This window comes from Grampus griseus (assembly GCF_964374135.1).
Source record: "Grampus griseus genome assembly, chromosome: 4".
NCBI lineage: Eukaryota > Metazoa > Chordata > Mammalia > Artiodactyla > Delphinidae > Grampus > Grampus griseus.
This window is the reverse complement of record NC_138997.1, coordinates 45786278-45809611: the sequence shown is the minus strand read 5'-3', so window position 1 is coordinate 45809611 and position 23334 is coordinate 45786278. Positions and strand designations below refer to the sequence as shown.

At 42.2% G+C, this 23334-nt stretch overlaps 2 protein-coding genes across 2 annotated transcripts in view; one reads left to right on the top strand and one right to left on the bottom strand.

Moving 5' to 3' along the window:
- Positions 1-3791: 3791 nt before the first annotated feature.
- On the top strand, positions 3792-8776 carry STBD1 (starch binding domain 1). Its single transcript, XM_082653920.1, has 2 exons — positions 3792-4515; positions 6919-8776. Exons 1-2 carry the CDS (start codon positions 4308-4310, stop codon positions 7773-7775), a joined length of 1065 nt encoding a protein of 354 aa, XP_082510046.1. The 5' UTR covers positions 3792-4307; the 3' UTR covers positions 7776-8776.
- Positions 8777-11559: 2783 nt separating this feature from the next.
- CCDC158 (coiled-coil domain containing 158) overlaps positions 11560-23334 on the bottom strand; it is a gene marked incomplete at both ends in the record, with an annotated part of 84667 nt that continues 72892 nt past the window's right edge. The window contains 4 exons of the mRNA XM_082653701.1: positions 11560-11636; positions 13900-14007; positions 20854-21012; positions 23259-23326. Coding sequence (XP_082509827.1) covers positions 11560-11636; positions 13900-14007; positions 20854-21012; positions 23259-23326 — 412 coding nt within the window. The remainder of the gene's footprint in view (positions 11637-13899; positions 14008-20853; positions 21013-23258; positions 23327-23334) is intronic.

Below are 23334 nucleotides of genomic sequence, written 5' to 3'. Positions count from 1 at the left end.
GAGATATTACTTTCTTACTTTTTAGTCGCCAATATGTATTTAAGATTTAATTACATTGCTGTGTGTAGATCAAGGTCATTGTCGTAACCACTTCATAGCATTTCATCGGCATCCACCATAGTTTACTTATTATTTGCCCACAATGGGCAGCCAGGTGGCCTTGAACTTACGGTTATCCCAAATAACACTATGTGCCCCCTTACAGTCTTGTGCAATCTCTTGGCCATACATGTTCAGGAGGGGGATTGCTGGGTCATGGGGTATACGCATACTTAATTTCACAAAATTCTTCCAGATTGTTCTCCAGATTGTACCGGTTTACTCTCCCATCAGCAGCATTGCACCTCTCTAATATTTGCCTTTCTGGTGGATGTAAAATGGTGTAACATCTTTGTTTTAATTTGCATTTATCTAACTACCAGTGAATTTGAGCATTTTTGCATCTCTTGCTAGTCATTCATTTATTCAACCAAAAATTACCCTGAGTGCCTATTATGTTCCAGGCACTGGGGAGAAGCATCCCTTGTTCATTTTATACTGGATCTCGTGTCAGGTTTTGTGGGTTTTTTTGGATCAGTTTGTATGAGTTCATCCTATATCTACATATTAGTGCCTTGTCAGTTTTAACAACAGGAAAATCGGTTCCCCATCTGGATCTACCTGCTAACTTTGTCTATGGCAGCCTCACTGACGAGATAGCCTTATTTGATGAAGCCAAGAAATTTTTTGGCCTCTTACATTATGCAATATCACAATGACAGTCTCTTGGATTTTGTTCTATTAGTAGTAGTTTGACCATTTACATTCAGGACTTCATTCTATCCGCAGTCCACCATTTTACGTGGTACAAAGTAGTAATCTAACTTTATTCTTCTCTACATAGTGAACTTGTTCTCCTGACACAGATTTTCCTTTGCTCTAAAGGTTTCATCATTCAGCGTAAGAGATCTCAGCCTGGAGTCTATTCTGGAACTAAGATGAGTCAGAGGTTTGCAAACAGTTGCACTTAGAAAATGTCCCTATGAAATATGAAACTGGGCAGCTCCAATGTGACTGCTTTGCAGAAGGTTTGACTTGTGGTTAACATTATGTGGAGTAGCAGAAGCCAGAGGCTTGACAGAAACAGACAGGTGCTGGTGGTGAGTACATCTCCCTAATGAGGTGAGGGCTTGCAGAGAGAGGAATTACAAACCGAGAGCAAGGCTGAAATTCACCATAAATGTTGGAATACTACCAGAGGGATACGCTGGTATCACACATCCGGATTTGCACACTCACTTCTAAAATGTATGCTTTGAAATTTGGACATGGTTTAAAAGCATTAGGATTCAATGTAGCTAGAGTTTCAAGCAGGAGTCCTGGGAGGTCAGAACACTGGGTTCAAATCCCAGCTTGGTCACTCACCAGCTGTATGACCTTGGGCAGATTACTCCTCTCAGGGATTTAACATGAGATAATCCTCATAAAGCACTTAGTTTAGGGCCAGTATATATTCGGTATTCAATGAACAAAGACAATAAAAAGGCCTATTACATAACAAACTTTGTATTCTGGGGAATACAAAGAATAAACAAACTCTGGCCCTCAAGGGATTTATGATCTAATATGGGGATGAGATAAACGACAAAAGTAATTATACCATAAGAGAAAACCTTGTATTTTTCTCTAACAGAGTTACAGTACATAATCAGAGTTCAAAGAAAAGAATGGCATATCAGTTTGAGGGCTGGGGGCTAAGAGTGGGATTGGGGGCTAGGGAAAAGTTCATGGAAGGAAGTGGGTTTTGGGAAACGTCTAAACCAATGAGAGAAGGCTCCCGCGGGAGAGTCCCCGTTTGGCTGGAGTTCAGGTGAACGATAAGAGAAAGGCCTGGAGAGGTTGTTGGGGTGTGTCAGGGAGACCTTGAAGGCTAAAATGGGGTTGGATTTAGTCTGGTAGACATAGGAGATGCCCAACCCCAGGCTGTGCTTTTAGGAGGGTTAAATCAGGAGTGGTTGCAGACTGGATCACAGCCAGAGGGGAGGGAGTTGCGGGAGGATGGTAAGGTCTGGACAGGTGAGGTGGGGTGTGAACGGAGGCGCGGTCACTGGGAAAGGCAGGAAGGGAGCGACGCCACCGGCCTGTGATGGAAGGACCCACAGGACTTCCCAAGGCAACTTCTTCCCCTAGCGGCCATTTCCTTCCTACCTGCTCTGCTTTCCTTAAAAGCTCACCTGGGCTTCCCTGGTGACGCAGTGGTTGAGAGTCCGCCTGCCGATGCAGGGGACACGGGTTCGTGCCCTGGTCCGGGAAGATCCCACATGCCGCGGAGCGGCTGGGGCCGTGAGCCATGGCCGCTGAGCATGCGCGTCTGGAGCCTGTGCTCTGCGACAGGAGAGGCCGCAACAGAGGCCCGCATACCGCAAAAAAACCCAAAACAACAACAACAACAAAAAAAAACAAAAAAACTCACCTGGATTTCCTTTCTCTCACTCAGCTGATAGCTAACCTCACTCATGGGCCCCTGTGTAACTCAAAATGTTTCTTTTGTGCCTTCTTTGCTTTTCCACGCCTGTTTCCTCCCCTCCGTTCCTCCGACTCCGCCCCTTCTAATGGTGTTCTTGACTTCCGCCTTCCCGCGGAATCCCCGTCCAGGATTTCGCGTCCTCCTCACATCTTCCTCCAGGTCTCGGCTGGCTCTCTCCTGCCGACGAACTGAACAAACGTGCCCACGTGTCTCTCCGTCTGAAAGAGCTTCCCTTAGGCCTTGTTCTCTTCTCAAGCGACACTTCGATTCCTCTCCTCCCCTTGGCCTCCAAGTTTCTCTGGAGAGGGCTCCCTCCACGTCGGCCTTCTTCACAGCTTTCACCACGTTCACCGCTCAGCCTTCCGAAGCGAGCTCCCATCCCACAAACACTGCAGAGTCACCAAGGACTCCCACTGCTTTCTGTACCTGACTTTGCAAACAAGGCTCGAGCCCGGGGCACGTTGGAACGATTTGTTTTACCAGAGGAGCCATTTTAGTAATCATTCCAGCTATGGTCTTAGCAGTTGATGTGGGAGCGTGTAGGTCAAGGGAAAGGCTCACCCTGCAGATACAAACATGGGAACCGTTAGCTTGAAGTTGGTGTGTAAAGCCATCAGATCAGCAGAGGAGTGAATTTAGAAAGAAATGTGTATAATTCTTAGTTCCCAGATTGTTGTTGTTGTTTTGTGAGGATCAAATTAAACGCATACATTAAACACCTGGCACACCGACAGCACTTAACAAAGACGGTTGCAATTTTTTTTTTTTTTTTTTTTTTTTTTTGGTACGCGGACCTCTCACTGTTGTGGCCTCTCCAGTTGCGGAGCACAGGCTCCGGACGCGCAGGCTCAGCGGCCATGGCTCATGGGCCCAGCCGCTCCGCGGCATGTGGGATCTTCCCGGACTGGGGCACGAACCCGCGCCCCCTGCATCGGCAGGCGGACTCTCAACCACTGCGCCACCAGGGAAGCCCGCAATTTTTTATTAATAACCCATCCGGAGGAGCCTGCGTCTGCACAACATGCAGTCCAGTAAGGAAGGCGCGCACTTTGCGACAACCACGCACCCTCAGTAATGACTGGAGGCGGTTAAGGTGATTGGCATTTACAGATGGATGGATCTCAGTCCAATCCTTTCCTTTTACAGGCGGGGAGGCGGAGGCTTGGGGACGTTAAGCGCAGCTAACTGGCGGAGGAATGGAGCTTCCTACGCGCCGGCTGTATGGGTCTACCCACCCGGCCCGGCTGCCTCTCCCGCCCCGCCTCCGCTCTGGCCGCAACCTCGCGTGTCGCAGATGCACGTCGGCCTCTTCAGCGTCTAAGTGCCAGAAGCTCGGGCCGCACTGCTACTGATTGTCTGTGGGGAGGAGGCGCCGAGGTGGCCGGCGCTGTCCCAGGCAGGGCTGCACCTGAGCTGCAGCCGGAGCAGGAAAAGAAGGCGACGGGTTTGCGCACGGGAGCCGTGCGCCCTTGGACGCTTCACGCGCGTGGGACGCACTTGGAACCCTGCGCCGGGTGCTCCCCGCCGCCGGCGACTGGCGGGGTCGAGAAGGGAAAATGTTGGAGAAGGAGGGCGCTCGCGTGTTCGCCTTGCCAGAACCAGGGGCTGCAGCCCCGGGGCGGGGAATGGGGCGGGGCTGGGAAAGTTGAGTTTTGGTCGCGGAGGGCTGGGCCCCGCGCGGGAGCGCCCGCCACCGGGGACCGTAAAAGGCTGCAGCGGGCTGGGTAGGTGTGGCTCTGCCTGCGTGACCCGAACCCCCGTCTCGGTCGCCGTCGTCTCCCGCAGCTGCGGCCTCTCAGTCATGGGCGCCGTCTGGTCCGCCCTGCTGGTCGGAGGGGGTCTGGCCGGAGCGCTTTTCGTTTGGCTGCTGCGGGACACGGGAAAGGAGGGGGATGCGGAGCAGGGGAAGGACGCCTCTCCAGGGGAGGCTGCGGCTCCGGGAGGCGATCAGGGTGGTGGCGGCGGACTGAGCCCTGGACCTTCTAGGCGGGAGCTGGTCACCAAACCAGGTATTCTTCCTCCCTGTGTCTCGAGGGCATATTTGCCGGGGGGCTCTGAAGTTACCCGCGGGAGGGGGCAGGGGGTGGAAATCCACCTGGAGGTTTCCCGAGGACTAGCTTCTCCTAGCCCGGGCAGGACCCTCCCCGCGGCTCGCGTTTTCTCCGGCTGGTGCGCACGCGCCGGGTGGGGTTCTCGCCCTACACCGAGGCCCTGGGGATGCCCAGGCGGTTTGTCCCAGGTCCGCGCCCCGCTGAGTCGCTGCCTTCGGCGCCCGCCCCTGAGGACCTACCCCTGCTCCTCCAGCGGGGATGGGCTCCTCTGCTTGGCGGAGCTTGGTGCAGTGCGGGCTGCTGCAGCGGCGGCGCCCCTTCCGGGCCTTCGGAAAGGGGTGCTTAGAGTTCGGAGATCCCACGACCCTCTCCAATTTCTGTCCGAGCAGGGACACTGTCTCGGTCCCAATCCCATAGCCTCATGGCCTCCCATCCCTCACCCCACGGAAGAGCTGTGTTTGGGAACACCGGCGCAGCGAGTAGCCTCCCATGTCTGGACGCTTCTGTCGGGGAGGCAAAGTTCAGGTTGGACTCTGGCCCTGAAGGCTTGGGCTGAAGCCCTGAGGCTGCTCGATGGCCGCCCATTTCGGAGCTGTCGGCCCTCCCCCACGCTCACCCGAACAGTGCACGGTTGTCTGAAACCCCAGGGAAGAGACACTTAATTCTGCTCCGACGAGTACAATTGACATCTAGGTTTCCATCTCTGTATTTTAGACCCTGTATACTAGGCAAAGTTAAGAGCACTGGCAGAGAACCTTACCTTCCAGCGCCCTCCCTTGGCAAGCTGCCCATGCCTGGACTCCAGCCTAGTGGTGAAAATGACATCTGTAAACTGTAGTGGAGTGGCGTTCATGTGTAAGCCACTTGAAAATCTGCCCCTGTGCCTCTCCTGCAGAGAGCTCATTTATCTTCTTTTCCTGAAAGCCTAACTCATGTTTCAGGTCGAAAGACTGGGGATTCAGAGTAATATTTGTTTACGTCTCACTTCCAACACCACCATTAAAAAGAGACAAAATTGAACAAGACCACCCCCTTCCCACCGTCATCTCCCCCAATCCGCATATGCTGATTGTATGGTTTTGGAGAATAAGATCTTGTAGGGCAGCGGTCCCCGACCTTTTTCGCACCAGGGACAGGTTTCGTGGAAGACAATTTTTGCACGGAAGGGGGCGGAGTGGGAGGGTGGTGCAGGCGGTGATGCGAGCGATGGGGAGCGGCAGAGGGAGCTTCGCTTGCTCCCCGCCTCTCACCTCCTGCTGTGCCGCGGGGGCCTAACAGAGGACTGACCTCTACCTACCGGTCTGGGCCGGGGGTTGGGGACCTCAGTTGTAGGGAGCTATTTGGACTATCAATGAGGTGGCCAAGAATGAAACTGAGTCTTGAGGGAGCTTGGATTGTGTAGTCTTAAGAAAAAATATTTTTATTTATTTATTTATTTTGGGCTGTGTTGGGTCTTCATTGCTTCGCGCGGGCTTCCTCTAGTTGCGGCGAGTGGGGGCTACTCTTCACTGCTGTGCGCGGGCTTCTCATTGCGGTGGCTTCTCTTGTTGCAGAGCACCGGCTCAGTAGTTGTGGCGCACGGGTTTAGTTGCTCCGCGGCATGTGGGATCTTCCCGCACCAGGGATCGAATCCGTGTCCCCTGCGTTGGCAGGCAGATTCTTAACCACTGTGCCACCAGGGAAGTCCCAAGAAAATATATTTTTAAAGTATGCAGTGGGAGGGGATATAAGATGCCTGTGTTTTGTCGAAGAGGTTCCTGATGCACATGGGGTGTGCAAGGCGAATCCAGCCACCCTCCCCACCCTCACCCCCAACTCTTGCCCAGCCATGCACTGCTGTCCTTTGTATTCTCCCACAGTGACAGCTGCTGCTGACCACCTGCCCGCACCTGTGAGAGCCAATCCCTGACCTGCACGCAGTTCCTGGGAGTACAAGTGTACTCATCTGGTTTGCAGGGTAACCGTGCAGCTCTTCGTCACACAGGCTGGACATTTTTCGATGATGGCAGCCAAACAACTCGACTTGGTGGCGTGCCAGTACGGCCTGGACTGCAGAGATCCAGGACCATGTCAGGGTTACACTTCTGCCTCTACAGCTTGCCACCTCGTTTACACTCTTGTGCTGGCACACTGACACTCCTGGATGTGTCTTTTATTACTGGATATGCCTGTATATTCTTAGAGCACAGTTGGGAACACACCAGGTAATTAAGTACTTGATTTTAATAGAGGCAAATTTTGTGAACTGCAGATAGATTAGTAGCCAAGTCTTTAAAAACTAAAACTATTTTCTCAGCCCGACTGAACCTTTTTCTCACATGAACTGCACAACACTATTACACTTTTCCTTTTGTTTTTTAGAGCATCTTCAAGAAAGCAATGGATGTTTGGTTTCTACGACTAAAGGCCCTGGTGACCTGCAGGAAGCAGCATGGAGACTGCAGAGTCCTTCTGGAGAAGGCAGTAACCGTGACAATTCAAGAGCACATGTTCCCTCTGGACAATTTCCAGACACACAATCTCTAGCTACCTCTGAGACTGGTAACTCTAGAAGTTACTCTGACGTTTCAGGAAACGAAAGCCTTGGATCTCCTATAGGAGAATGGGGATTCCAAAAAGGCCAAGAGAAAACTGCTAAAACAGCTCCATGTCTGGCAGAGAAGCTGCCTTCTAGCAACCTGCTCCTGGACAGAGCGCAAGAAGGAGTGAGCCTCGCACAGTTGGACAGTCGGGCCCGGGCTGACCACGTGGACTGGGAGATGGTGTCCCGGCACGCATCCTGGGGCGATGTTGGTTTGGGTGGCAGTCTTGAGTCTCCAGTGTTAAGCTCTAAGCAGGACTATGACAGAAGCACTCTCGTGGAGGCAAGAGGTCAGGAAGTGGATGTGAAACCAAAAAGGGTAGGAGCAGTGTCTTCAGAGGCTCATCAGGTTAGTGTCAGCTTCCAGGTCCATTATATCACACGCGCTGGTGTGCAATGCCTTGCAGTAACTGGAGACCATGAGAGTCTTGGGAGGTGGAACACTTACATCCCACTCCAGTGTAGCAAGGACGGGCTCTGGTCTCGCTCTGTGCCCCTGCCAGCAGACACAGTGGTGGAATGGAAGTTCGTGGTAGTAGAGAATGGGGAAGTTACCCGTTGGGAAGAATGCAGCAATAGATCCTTAGAGACTGGCCATGAGGATAAAGTGGTTCACAAGTGGTGGGGGATTCACTGATTCAATTTGCAAAGTAGCGAAGAGGCTATAGAACATGGAAGAGGCTAAGGTTGTGGAGCACCCTGGATAATTTAAAATAAAGGAAGTGAAACTCCCAGTCTAGCCATCAGAGTTGTTTCAGATTTGCTAGTGGCTTTTGTCCAATGTGTAGATGATGCTTCCAGTGAGTGTGGACTTTTTTTCCTGTGGCACTGATGGATGGATTTATGCTGGTCCATCATTACTTTAGGGCTTGGTGGTCTTGAGGAGGGCTTGGCTAGACTTCAGATGTGCACTGGTCACGGAGCACAGAAACTAACCAGCTGCAGAGGGTTCAGGCTTGAGCCTCGGGTGATTCTTGAAGCAGCAGAGTAAAACACGCCTTATTCAAAAGGAGATTTTGTACTGGTACAGCTGGAGAAATGCTCCCTTTAATCATACACACTTTATATTTAAAAATCGTTAACATCGTATGGAACTGTGATTAGAAAATATCTGGTCACTAGATGTGATTAGCCAGGATATAAGGTAATGCATTAAGACTTCCCAATGTTTTTTGCTTGATTTTACTTGCCATGTATGGTTTGAGGGTAGCAAGTATGTTTTTGTCTTAATGATCAACGGCTGGTGTACAAACAAGGGGCCTAATCAGAGCCTGTTAGCAGGAGCAGCCCAAGAGGAAAGAACAGGAAGGGGGATAGGGTATAGGCTGAGCAAGGGGGCCTGAATGACACCTCTTAGAGAGCTGGGAGCTACAGGCCCCGCCGGACTGCAGGGTGGGACACGCCCGTCATTTCCTCACGGGCCTCCTGCAGGACTATCTCTCCCCATGGCCCCTCCTCTCACAGCAGCTCTGGGCTGACAGATGGACTGCCCCATAGCAATCATTTCACCCTCTTCCCTCTCCCTTCATGCTAGTAGGTAACAAAATTATAACAGGAGAGTGATACGGAAGTACATCTTTGCTCTGGGAAGAAATAAACATTTAAACTTTGCCATTATAACTGAAACAAATAATAAAACCTGAGTTTTAACATCTTTATCAAATGTCTGAATTATTTGTATAAATCTTAGTACCATAATAGCTTAGATGTAAAATAAAATACTAATATTGTCTCCACTAATGACACAGAAAAAAAGCAAACGTCAAGAGGCACAGAGTCTGTTCTTCTCCCTTTAGAGAAGGAAGTTTTAGAATATTTCTTTTAAAACTTTACCTTTGTTTGGAGGCATATTATACATGCCTGTATTTGAAAATTAATTCTATATTAAAACAACTTTTAATAAGTGTAACATCTATTGGCAAAACAGCGTTTAATCCTGGTTATAGATGGTCTTTGCTGAAAAGAGCCTAAACCCAACTGAAAATACTGTTAGAAAGTGCTTTAAGAACTGTTTTGGGCTCATAGCACTTTTGTGTTAAATTCACATATATTTTCTACAGACTTCACAGTGAATTTTATATTCTACCAGTGAGGTCTTCAGAGGCATTCACCATTACCGTACAGAATGCCCAAGCATTTCTATTAGGTCAAACTAAAGGGAAAACAATTTACAGTCAAAATCCGTTTAGAGTTCTATCATTAGCCATTTTATCATTACCTGATGAAATAAAAAATTTTCAGTAAAGCCAACTGATTTAAGAGATAACATATAATACTAAACTTTATATTTTTAAAACTTGTTATTTAAAATCGGATGTGCTTAGAGGGAGAAGCATGAGGGCTGTGGTGGTAACTTACGCCCTGCTTAGCGTGTCATCTGCACTGGTTACCCTGAGCGCCACCCGCTGTCACAGACCCCAGCGTGTAAGAAGGCTGCAACGACAGCAGCTTACTTCTCCCTCACTAAACAGCAGTGGGTGCTCCTGGCGGGAGGGCAGCTTTCCTTGCAGGTCATCACCCGGGCTCCTGTCCTGTGGCTCCTCCATCCCCTAGGACCTCACTGTCCTCTGTAAGCAGCCTGTGGAAGGGGAAATAAAGTAAGGAAAGACCCCACTAAAACTTTGGGCCAGAAAGCACCACAAACTGCTGTGTCCACGTGTCATTAGTGAGAACTGGGCAGGTAGGTGTCCCCAGGTAGGGAGAGGGAAAGTGGGGTTGGGACACAGTCTCTAGTTGGGCAGCAGTTTCTCAGTGACAGCTGTACTGTGGAACGGGAGTACAGGCTTCTGTGACACTGTTCCTGTTGTCTTTTTTTTTTTTTTTTTTTGCGGTACGCGGGCCTCTCACTGTTGTGGCCTCTCCAGTTGCGGAGCACAGGCTCCAGATGCGCAGGCTCAGCGGCCATGGCTCACGGGCCCAGCCGCTCCGCGGCATGTGGGATCCTCCCGGACCGGGGCACGAACCCGTGTCCCCTGCATCGGCAGGCGGACTCTCAACCACTGCGCCACCAGGGAAGTCCTTCCTGTTGTCCTTGGCACAATGTAAACATTTTTGTATCTGTTCTTCTGCCCTTTTATTTGGTTCACATCCTGTAGTGTCATAAATATATTTGGTCTTTGTTCCTGGCACAGAGCTCCTCAAACCCTGGGAATTTCCTGAGAGATAGGAGTATCTTGTTATTCATAATGAGGCCCTTTAGATCACGCCTGAGCTTCTGCTAGTGAGGTGACTTAGATGGGGCCCCTAGATAGCCTCGGGCCGGGGCTGGTCACTGGAAAGACCAAGTGATCGGAGGCTTGCAACTTCCAGTGCCACACTCTGATCTCCAGGACGGGGAGCGGGGCTGGAGAAGAAGCTCTATAACGACTCAGATGGTGAGATTTAATGCGCTTCTGGGTTGGCGAACACAAGGTGCCGGGAGCCCTGAGCGGGCATGGAAGCTCCACACCTCCACCCCATACCCTGCTCTGTGCATCTCTTCCATTTGGCGGTTCCTGAGTTACAGCCTTTATAATAAACTGTAATAGTAAGTAAAGCAATTTCCTGAATTCCATGATCACTTCTAGAAAATTATTCAAACTTTAGAGGAGGATGTGGGAACCCCCAATTTACAGCCTGTCAGTCAAAAAGTATAGGTGGCCCAGGACTTGTGACTGGTGTCTGAAGTAGGGGCAGTCTTGTGGGACTGAGCCCTTAAATCTGTACAATCTGACACCAACCCCAGGTAGTGTCAGAATGGAATTGACTCATAGACACCCAGTTGGTACCCACAGAGAATTGGTTATTGGCGTTGGAAAACACTCCACATACAAACGCCACTAATTTATTAAACTCTAATTAAGGCAGACTGAATCCATTCAATCTGCAGAAGTTACCCACTGGCTGAAGAATAACAACCTTTTTCTCTCTTGCTTCCTAGTTATTAATATGTAAAAAGAAAACTTTTCTAAAAGTTTTGATTACGGGCCACAATGTTTAGTTATGTGATTACATTCACTGATATTGACAGAACAAACAGGGAGTTCAGGGTCACAGAAGGAACCCTGGTCAGTACCTTGGAGTTTGTCCTCCCATTCTGGGCATTATACCCCATCTTTCAATTTCATGTGAAAGAAGCATTTTAAGCTGAAAAAGAAGAAGGCTATTGCCTCAGCACCACTAAAGATAACAAAAAAACACGTGATTATTCCAACACACTGGTATTAGCACAAAATAACACCTATTAGGTACTTTTGCTTCTAGCTAGTACTGCTTTTAAGTTTTACTGAGAGAGCGCTGAAGACTAGTTTATTTCAAAATAGAGTTTACAGGACAGGGTATCTTTTATTAAATTTTCACATAAAAAGAAAAAGGCACTAATTATAAGTAACACCACAATTAATTGGGCATCATCTCTCTGTAAAGAATAGGCAAGCAATGTATCATTTTAGTAACATTTTTTCCTGGTCTTTCACTTTCTGTATCCTCTCTTCTTGATTTCTGATCATTGAAGACATTGCTGAAAATGTTGATAAAGCAAAGTTAGAAAAGCAACATTACTCAGGCTAAATACTATTATGCACCTCTTAAAAGGTCAGCTTGCTACCACAGAATAGATACATCCTGAGCTCAATAAGTTCTCAAAAACTGCAAAGTAGCATATTTTTTAAAAGACTGAAATTATGAAACAGAGCTAAGGGTAAATCTTTGCTCTTTCAGTTGCTTTAAATGAACATGATAGAGAATTCCCTGGTGGTCCAGTGGTTAGGACTCTGCTCTTTCACTGCTGAGGGTATGGGTTCAATCCCTGGTCAGGGAACTAAGATCTCACAAGCTGTGCAGCACAGCCAATAAATAAATGAACATGATAATTATTGTTATAGAAGTAATACATACTAATTGTAAATAATTTGAACACCTCAGAAGGGTACAAAGAGGGGTAAAGGTCATTGATTTTGTTCCCTCAATCTGTTGAACTTCCCCATCCCAGGTCATCACTGTAAACCTGTCAGTGAGTATCTTCACGTGTGTACACACACACACACACACACACACACACACACACAGAGTTTTCTTCTTTACACAAATGGAAATATGTGGTAGAAATTGTTCTGTAGCTTGCTTTTATTCACTTAACAGAACGTCAACCTCTTTCCAGTTCAGCTCATGATTTGTTATGACTGCACAGTATTCCATTGTGTGGATGCCCCATGTTAGTAAATAAATTTTTAAAAGTTGTTTCTTATCTTTGTTTATGAACATGCTATAGGAAATACTTCAGACTTTTGTATGTACAATGTCTCCTTGCAGAATAAATTGCTAGAAGTAGAGTTTCTGGGTAAAAGAATACATGCACTTTAAATTTTGATAAATGTTCCCCAAATTCTCTCCAAAATAGCTATTGCAGAATTTCCAAGACACACTCTACCCAGACAATGCATCCAATAAAAAGTATTTGTCTAAAAAAACTTTTAAGAAGTTTTTTAAACAAATACAACATGTTTTCCATTTGGATTATTACATGGTAGGATGACTCAGATAAAGTCCGAAATATAAGTCAAAGTGTGAATAAAAATGGGGTCAATAAGATAATGCATCTTCCTTAAAAAAGTTATGATAAACTTAAACTCAAACATTTTCCTTTATGTTTATATATGCAGGCATCTGGAGTTATCATAAAGAAGTTGTTAATTTTCTTTAGTAACAATTTGGAATAACTTTAGTACATTAAGAAATGTGCATTTTGGAGCTAGAAATTGCAGAGGTCAAGTCCCAGCTCTATTACTCATTGTGTGACTTAAAACTTACTGACTGATTGTGATCTTCAGCTTCCTCATCACCAAATGACATAATATTAGCACCCACCTCCCAGTGTTGTGAAGCTAATTAGTAAGACACTGAGTACAGGGCCTGGCACATAGCTGGTAAGTGCTCAATAAATGCTAATAACAACTATTATTATTAATAAGGTTAAATTTATTTTAAAAGGATTTATTCTTAGAAAATTATTTATTATCCTCCATCTAGCAACTTATATTCTCTAGAGATGGAAGATGAAATGAGAATAACGTGTCCTCCAAAATTAATTTCTTTCTGACAAAGGCTCCTGGATTCATGTGAGCAAATCATAAAACATGACAGCCTCCCAAATCCATGGGAACATCCACTAAGAATTTATGCCCCAAAAGTTGTCTATCATCTGCAGAGTACAACAGTTTCTCATTTGGAGAGCTTCAGTATATATTTTTTAAATTTAATTTTTTTTCATTTTTTATTATTTATTTTTGCTTCAGTATATTTATATGCAGTTTATCTTTTTATTGAGTGATTCATGGGGTGGCACAGTCTCCTATACCCATGCTAATTTAAATCCTCTATAAGGCTAAATACTGTTGTTTTGTTTTCTGGCTATTAACTGCAAACTTATCTTGGCTACTGCCATACAAATTCTCATCTACAGACCTAACAGGGACAAGAAAGACAGTGTATGGGAAAGTCTCATGTGAAATCAGCCGCTCAAAACATGTGTTCTATTGAGGGCTAGTCAGCCATATTATCATCCCTATTAGATGAAAGAGGAGAGCAGGGCTAAAGTGACCTGCCCAAGGTCACACTATTAATCCAGGCATTAGGCATGGTTAAGACACTCATATTTTGACTAAGGTTTCTGAATTTCTTGTTCAAGATCCTTTTCAGTGGGACTACAGATAAGAGGCTTAACCTGAAGGGAAGGTGAGTATTCTTTTGAACAAGGAAGATCTCTCCAAAAATGTACACTGTACCTTCATTCTTCATCTGTAAATCTTCTACCAGATTCTGCAAGCTTTCCAGTCTGTTCTGAAGCTTCCTGCATGTTTTTCCAGTTGTTTCTATTGGCTGAGACTGTGAAGCTATTAGAAAATTGCTTAGATGTGGTATTAAAAATCTATTCAGTATTTCATCTTAGATATCTTTCTCTTACAGGTTAAACAATCTTTCCTTTAAAATAATGAAAAATTTAAAACACTATTTGAAAATAAAGAAATGTTTTATCTAATACTGCAATACTAGCTTATCTGATTTTGTTTCAAACCAATCTGATTTACTATATTTTAACTAGGTAGCATTAAATGTGATGAGTGTGAAGAACACTTCAAGTTTAATGATACATTCTGCATTATAAATGACAACTTTTCATACCAAAGCTGAGTGGTTCCAGTAACTTAGAGTTTGGAAGCACAAGATTTAATACTGATGCTGGCAACAGCTTTGAGTGTGTGTGAGGCCAAGTGCCCATTTCAGTTCTTGACACCTGAATGAGGATAGTATTAAATGATGGCAGAGGGGAGTACAGATGCTGACATGGCCACAGTGAACCTAGAGTAAATGTGGCAGTAGCAACTGAGGAGAGGCTAGAAGCATTTGAGCTATTCTCTAATAAGTACGCTAAGTTTTGTCAACCTCTAAAAAATACTGGTTGTCAATCACAAGATTTTAATTTTGAGCTTAGCCTCTGACTTGCTGTATAACTTTGAAAATACTTTTGATGGCTCATTTTCCTACCAAAAGACTCTTTCACTTCAAGATATTAAATTTTAAAGGCAATCATCTAGGAGTTATTTTGGTTCAAGAGAATAAAAAATAATTTCTCATTGAGAAATTTTTAACGTAACACAAAACATATGAAGTTTGATGAGTATCTGACAACAGGGTAAAAAAAGAAAATGCCACGCTATTATGTAACCACAAATTAATAATGGGGTGACCAACAGCACTGTTCTACTCTTGCAATAATCACTGCTGTAATAATGAAGTAATTTGCTACTCTAAATTTTTTTTAAATATTAAAGAATAACTTAGAAGCATAAGAGATGAAGGAGGACACAAATGCAGAAAAAGATGGTAAAACAGAAACTGTACTAAAATCTGTGATTAGGTCCCGATTTCGTTTTTTTTAGGATCTAAAAATATGTTAGGCATAGAATTTCAAAAGACCAGGAACTGACTTAACAATGATGCAACAACTTGCCTAACTTATCCCTTATCAAAGAGAATGATACCACAGAGCACTGGAGCCGTTTGAATCACTGTCATATATGATGAAAAACATTTCAATTTCAATTCAACATATACATATTTAATGTCCACTTATTTATCAGGCTCTTATTCTAAATCAAATCATTTCCCCATCTGTCTTAGTGAATAACAAATGAACTTAAAATTTTAAAAATGAGAACATTTTGGTAAGTTTGTATGATAGACACTTGCACTTATAAAGGCAGAGACTGAAGAGAATGTAAATAATTTTAGAGAATGTAAATAAGAAAGAAAAGTCAGACACATCAGAAACAAGAACTAGAATCCTGCAGCCTGTGGAACGAAAACCACATTTGTGGAAAGATAGACAAAATGAAAAGGCAGAGGACTATGACCAGATGAAGGAACAAGGTAAAACAACTAAATGAGGTGGAGATAGGCAATCTTTCAGAAAAATAATTCAGAAGAATGATAGAGAAGATGATCCAGGATGTCGGAAAAAGAACGGAGACAAAGATCGAGAAGACACAAAAAATGTTTAACAAAGACCTAGAAGCATTAAAGAACAAACAAACAGAGATGAACAATAAAATAACTGAAATGAAAAATACACAAGAAGGAATCAACAGCAGAATAACTGAGGCAGAAGAATGGATAAGTGACCTGGAAAACAGAATGGTGGAATTCACTGCCGTGGAACAGAAAAAAGAATGAAAAGAAATGAAGACAGACTAAGAGACCTCTGGGACAACATTAAACACAACAAAATTTGCATTACAGGGGTCCTGGAAGGAGACGAGAGAGAGAAAGGACCCGAGAAAATATCTGAAGAGATTATAGTCGAAAACTTCCCTAACATGGGAAAGGAAATAGCCACCCAAGTCCAGGAAGCGCAGAGTCCCAGGCAGGATAAACCCAAGGAAACACGCCAAGACACGTAGTAATCAAACTATCAAAAATTAAAGAAAAATTATTCAGAGCAACAAGGGAAAAACAACAAATAACATACAAGGTAACTCCCATAAGGTTAACAGCTGATTTCTCAGCAGAAACTCTACAAGCCAGAAGGGAGCAGCATGATATACTTAAAGTGATGAAAGGGAAGAAACTACAACCAAGATTACTCTACCCAGCAAGGATCTCATTCAGATTCAATGGAGAAATCAAAAGTTTTACAAACAAATAAAAGCTAAGAGAATTCAGCACCACCAAACCAGCTTTACACAAATGCTAAAAAACTTCTCTAAATGGGAAACAAAGAGAAGAAAAGGACCTACAAAAACAAACCCAAAACAATTAAGAAAATGGTCATAGGAACATACATATTGATAATTACCTTAAATGTGAATGGATTAAATGCTCCAACCAAAGGACACAGGCTTGCTGAATGGATACAAAAACAAGACCCATATATATGCTCTACAAGAGACCCACTTCAGACCTCGGGACACATACAGACTGAAAGTGAGGGGACAGAAAAAGATATTCCATGCAAATGGAAATCAAAAGAAAGTTGGAGTAGCAATACTCATATCAGATAAAATAGACTCTAAAATAAAGGAGGTTACAAGAGACAAGGAAGGACACTACATAATGATCAAGGGATCAATCCAGGAAGAAGATATAACAATTATAAATATATATGCACCCAAAATAGGAGCACCTCAATACATAAGGCAAGTGCTAACAGCTATAAAAGAGGAAATCGACAGTAACACAATAATAGTGGGGGACATTAACACCTCACTTACACCAATGGACAGATCATCCAAAATGAAAATAAATAAGGAAACAGAAGCTTTAAATGATACAATAGACCACATAGATTTAATTGATATTTATAGGACATTCCATCTAAAAACAGCAGATTACACTTTCTTCTCAAGTGCTCATGGAACATTCTCCAGGATAGATCACATCTTGGGTCACAAATCAAGCCTTGGTAAATTTAAGAAAATTGAAATCGTATCAAGCATCTTTTCTGACCACAACACTATGAGATTAGAAATAAATTACAGGGGAAAAAACGTAAAAAACACAAACACATGGAGGCTAAACAATACATTACTAAATAACCAAGAGATCACTGAAGAAATCAAAGAGGAAATAAAAAAATACCTAGAGACAAATGACAACGAAAACACGACGATCCAAAACCTATGGGATGCAGCAAAGGCAGTTCTAAGAGGGAAGTTTACAGAAATACTACCTCAAGAAACAAGAAAAATCTCAAATAAACAATCTAACCTTACACCTAAAGGAACTAGAGAAAGTAGAACAAACAAAACCAAAAGTTAGTGGAAGGAAAGAAATCATAAAGATCAGAGCAGAAATAAATGAAACAGAAACAAAGAAAATAGCAAAGATCAATAAAACTAAAAGCTGGTTCTTTGAGAAGATAAACAAAATTGATAAACCATGAGCCAGACTCATCAAGAAAAAGAGGGAGAGGACTCAAATCAATAAAATTAGAAATGAAAAAGGAGAAGTTACAACAGACACCGCAGAAATACAAAGCATCCTAAGAGACTACTACAAGCAACTCTATGCCAATAAAATGGACAACCTGGAAGAAATGGACAAATTCTTAGAAAGGTATAACCTTCCAAGACTGAACCAGGAAGAAATAGAAAATATGAACAGCCCAATCACAAGTAATGAAATTGAAACACTGATTACAAATCTTCCAACAAACAGAAGTCCAGGACCAGACGGCTTCACAGGGGAATTCTATCAAACATTTAGAGAAGAGCTAACACCCATCCTTCTCAAACTCTTCCGAAAAATTGTAGAGGGAGGAACACTCCCAAACTCATTCTATGAGGCCACCATCACCCTGATACCAAAACCAGACAAAGATACTACAAAAAAAGAAAATTAGAGACCAATATCACTCATGGATATAGATGCAAAAATCCTCAACAAAATACTAGCAAACAGAATCCAACAACACATTAAAAGGATCATACACTATGATTAAGTGGGATTTATCCCACGGATGCAAGGATTCTTCAATATATGCAAATCAATCAATGTGATAAACCATATTAACAAATTGAAGAATAAATCTGTATGATCATCTCAATAGATGCAGAAAAAGTTTTTGACAAAAGTCAATACTCATTTATGATAAAAACTCTCCAGAAAGTGGGCACAGAGGGAACCCACCTCAACATAATAAAGGCCATATATGACAACCCACAGCAAACATCATTCTCAATGCTGAAAAACTGAAAGCATTTCCTCTAAGATCAGGAACAAGACAAGGATGTCCACTCTTGCCACTCTTATTCAACATAGTTTTGGAAGTCCTAGGCAGTCCGAGAAGAAAAAGATATAAAAGGAATCCAAATTGGAAAAGAAGAAGGAAGACTATCACTGTTTGCAGATGACACGATATGATACATAGAAAATCCTAAAGATACCACCAGTAAACTACTAGAGCTAATCAATGAATTTGGTAAAGTTGCAGGATAAAAAATTAATGCACAGAAATATCTTGCATTCCTATACACTAAAAATGAAAGATCAGAAAGAGAAATTAAGGAGATAATCCCATTCCCCATGGCAACAAAAAGAATAAAATATCTAGGGATAAGCCTACCTAAGGAGGGTAAAGACCTGCACTCAGAAAACTATAAGACACTGATGAAAGAAATCAAAGATGACACAAACAGGTGGAGAGATATACCATGCTCTTGGATTGGAAGAATCAATATTGTGAAAATGACTATACTTCCCAAAGCCATCTACAGATTCAATGCCATCCCTATCAAATTACCAATGGCATTGTTTACAGAACTAGAACAAAAAATCTTAAAATTTGTATGGAGACACAAAAGACCCCAAATAGCCAAAGCAATCTTGAGGGAAAAAAACAGAGCAGGAGGAATCAGACTCCCTGACTCCCTGATACTATACTACAAAGCTACAGTCATCAAGACATACGGTACTGGCATAAAAACAGAAATATAGATTAGTGGAACAGGATAGAAAGCCCAGAGATAAAGCCATGCACCTATGGTCAACTAATCTATGACAAAGGAGGCAAGGATATATAAGGCAGAAAACACAGTCTCCTCAATAAGTGGTGCTGGGAAAACTGGACAACTACATGTAAAAGAATGTAATTAGAACACTCCCTAACACCATACACAAAAATAAACTCAAAAAGGATTAGAGACCTAAATGTCAGACCAGACACTATAAAACTCTTAGAGGAAAACATAGGAAGAACACTCTTTGACATATATCACAGCAAGATCTTTTTTGATCCACCTCCTAGAGTAATGGACATAAAAACAATAATAAACAAATTGGATCTAATGAAACATTAAAGCTTTTGCACAGCAAAGGAAACTATAAACAAGATGAAAAGACAACCCTCAGAATGGGAGAAAATATTTGCAAGCAAAGCAACTGACAAGGGATAAATCTCCAAAATATATAAACAGCTCATGCAGCTCAATATTAAAAAAACAAACAACCCAATCAAAAAATGGGCAGAAGACCTAAACAGACATTTCTCCAAAGAAGACATACAGATGGCCAAGAGGCACATGAAAAGCTGCTCGACATCACTAATTAGTAGAGAAATGCAAATCAAAACTACAATGAGGTAGCACCTCATTGTAGAATGGGCATCATCAGAAAATCTACAAACAACAAATGCTGGAGAGGGTGTGGAGAAAAGGGAACCCTCTTACACTGTTGGTGGGAATGTAAATTGATAAAGCCACTATAGAGAACAGTATGGAGGGTCCTTAAAACACTAAAACTGGAACTACCATATGATCCAGCAGTCCCATTCCTGGGCATATACCCTGAGAAAACCATAATTCAAAAAGAGTCATGTACCACAATGTTCATTGCAGCTCTATTTACAAGAGCCAGGATATGGAAGCAACCAAAGTGTCCATTGACAGGTGAATGGATAAAGAAGATGTGGTACATATATACAATGGAATATTACTCAGCCATAAAAGGAAACAAAATTGAGTTATTTATAGTGAGTGGATGGACTTAGAGTCTGTCATACAAAGTGAAGTAAGTCAGATAGAGAAAAACAAATATCGTATATTAACACATATATGTGGAATCTAGAAAAATGTTACAGATGAACCAGTTTGCAAAGCAGAAATAGAGACAGAGATGTAGAGAACAAACGTATGGACACCAAGGGGGGAAAGGTGGGTGGGGGTGGGATGAATTGGAAGATTAGGATTGACATATATACACTAGTATGTATAAAATAGATAACTAATAAGAACCTGGTGTATAAAATTTCCTCTAAACTGAAAAAAAAAAAGAAAGAAAAGTCATTCTCAGCATTTAAAAGAAGACTCAAAATCTTATAATAAAATAGAGAAAAAGGTCATTATTCATGTCAGAGAAAGAAACAGGTAATATTTACCTATAATATCTATGTATATTTACTAAGGGGTGTGTGTGTATGTGGTATACAGTAACTATTCTATTTAAATAAGACTCAATAAATAAACAAATAAAGAAGACCCACTTAAGCACACACCCACCACACAGCATCAATTAGAGTGTACATATAAGAACACCATGTGAACCTTTATTAATTCCAATTAATATAATTATATAATTAATTATATAAATAATATAAAAATATAATTAATATAATTCCAGTGAACTTTTAAGTCACTGGAGTAGGAAATCAATTAATCTCATCAGTTATATCAGGTTATTCTTACCTTTAACAGAATCAGGTGAATGAACAGGCTTGGTGGATCTATACTGTGGTGTGGAACCTATAGAATCTTCAGCCGAACTAGTCAGGGATGAGTGAATTGAAGACTTCTTAGGAGAAGAATGGAATGAATGAGAAGCTGAATTTTTCACAGATGGACTTCCTAAAATTTTACAAGAACAAAAACAAAAGGACAGAATTACTTAAAAATAATATGCTGCATCTCTCAAAAAAATCAAACTCTCATGAGACTATGTTCCCAATCATGGGGCTGGGGTGTGTTCTGATAAAACCCCAAGGCTTTCGGTTGGAACAGAAAAGGGCTACATCATAGGAATAAGGAACTGGACCTGCCCTTGGGGATCCTGAGGTCCATCTTCAAATCATCTTAATTCCTGATTGGATTAAATTGATCTGGGATTGCTGGTGTCCCTGGCTGTGTACCAGAAGCAAGCATGAATGCTCTCTGGAGGAAGGTGATCATATTCTAAGTCTGAAACCATCTGTACAATTTTTCACATATGTCTGTCATACAATAAAAATAACCAGGCATATGAGGAGACAAAATAACATGGCAGAAAACCAAGAGAAAAAAAATACAGGTAATAGATATAGACCCACAAGGTCTGGATAATGGAGGCGCAGACTACCACATATTCAACAGCATTACTCCAAACCCCAAACAAGTTCTTCTTATATAAAGAAAATCATACCTAGGTATATCAATAAAAACTGCAAAAAACAAACAAATAAACAAAAAACCCAGAAAAAACCCAAAGACAAAAACAGTCTTAAAGCTGCCAGAAGGGCAAAAATGGCAGATTACATTTAAATGAGCAACATTTAAATTTAGAGCTGACTTCTTAGTAGAGACACTGGAAGCCAGAAAACAGTGGAATATTTTCAAAGTGAAGGAAAAATGTTAACCTAGATTCTATATTCAGCAAAAATGTCCTCAAAAATGGGGACAAAATAAAGACAAGTTCAGGAAAACAGAAACTGGGAGAATACATTAAAGGGAACATTAATGGCATAAGTAAAATGATAGCAGATAGAAAGTAAAGTGTGAATATGTGGGTGTATCTAAATGAATTTTAACTGTACAACACAATGCATATGATCCATTATGGTATTTACCTTTACCTTTACATGTGACAACAACTGCATGACAGTTGGAAGGAAAGTGAATGGAGTTAACATGTTCTCAGGTACTCACAAATTATGAGAAAAGGTAAAGGCACTCACATATTAATCTAATAAAACAAGGATATATGTTGTATTCTCTTGGGTAAACATTGAAACAACAGTATAAACATATAAGTGAAGTAAAACCTGAAGGAATTAATTGTTCAATTTCAAATAAATGCTCTTTTCTTCAAAATATTAGTTCTTAAAGATTTTTCACAAGTTAAAGGTCTAAAAATTAAAATTTGCAATTATTTTATTTAAGAATATTATGTTTTTATTTTAGGTATACATAGATACTCTTCTACAAAAGACAAGAAAATATGGAAACTTACCTTCTTCTATCTATTTCACCTCACACCTCGATTTTCCCTATTTACATTATTACTGTCCAGATTTATAGCTACAGTTTGTTGAATAACCATCATTTTCACAGTATCATTCTTTCCCATTTACTTTGTTCTCTTCCATAAGAAGGCTGATAATGTGTCTGCTTATTTGCCTTCGCCTTCCAAATCTAACATATTCTGTATCATTATCTTTCATGTTTCTTAGGTTTAAAAATTCCTTTTCTGTAATTTTCTCTTGGGGTCCATCATGTCCCTGACTATGATTTTAGTCATGCATATCCTAATTTTTATTTTTCTAAGGCTTTCCTCTGTAATGTTATTATTTTTTCTTTTCCATATCTAGCCCGGGTTGTGCCATTTTGTTTTTCAACAGATTCTGTTATTTTCAATCTCTTCCTTGATCTGCTTGTTTTATAGAGAACATTTTGTCTTTGGAAAGTATATAGAGAACCATCTGTCTCATTTCTTTTTCTTTTCATCCATTCAGTAATTATTTATTGAGGACCTGCTATGTGCCAGGAAAGTTCTAGGTACTGGATATATCAGGGAACCAAACAACTAAAGACATATGCCCTTGTGCAGCTTTTGTCTAGCAGGAGGTGACACACAATCAACAACATAAATTAGTAAGTTACATAGTATAAAAAAATACTAAGTGTAATTTAAAAAAAGAAAAAGATAAGGGGGACTGGGATTGTGGGAGGGTTATAATTTTTACATAAGGTGGTGAGAGTAGGTCTCACTGGGAAAGTGACATCTGAGCAAAGGCTTTAAAGGTGGTGAGGAGGCTAGCAGTGTGGAGGGAAGCATTGAAAGGGGAGCCACTGCAGGATTTTAAGCAGGCTCCATTTCTGTGCTTTCATTAAAAACTCACCTGCAGATGGGAATGTGAAGCAACTAGGTGGATCTTCCAACTCTCCTGTGTGTAATGTGACTGGCTCTCTGGAAGC

Excerpts from the sequence above, each read along its gene's own strand:
- STBD1 (XM_082653920.1), top strand. The coding sequence starts at position 4,308 with ATGGGCGCCGTCTGGTCCGCCCTGCTGGTCGGAGGGGGTCTGGCCGGA. Across the intron at positions 4,516-6,918 it reads GGAGCTGGTCACCAAACCAG|AGCATCTTCAAGAAAGCAAT; the intron begins GTATTCTTCCTC and ends TTTGTTTTTTAG.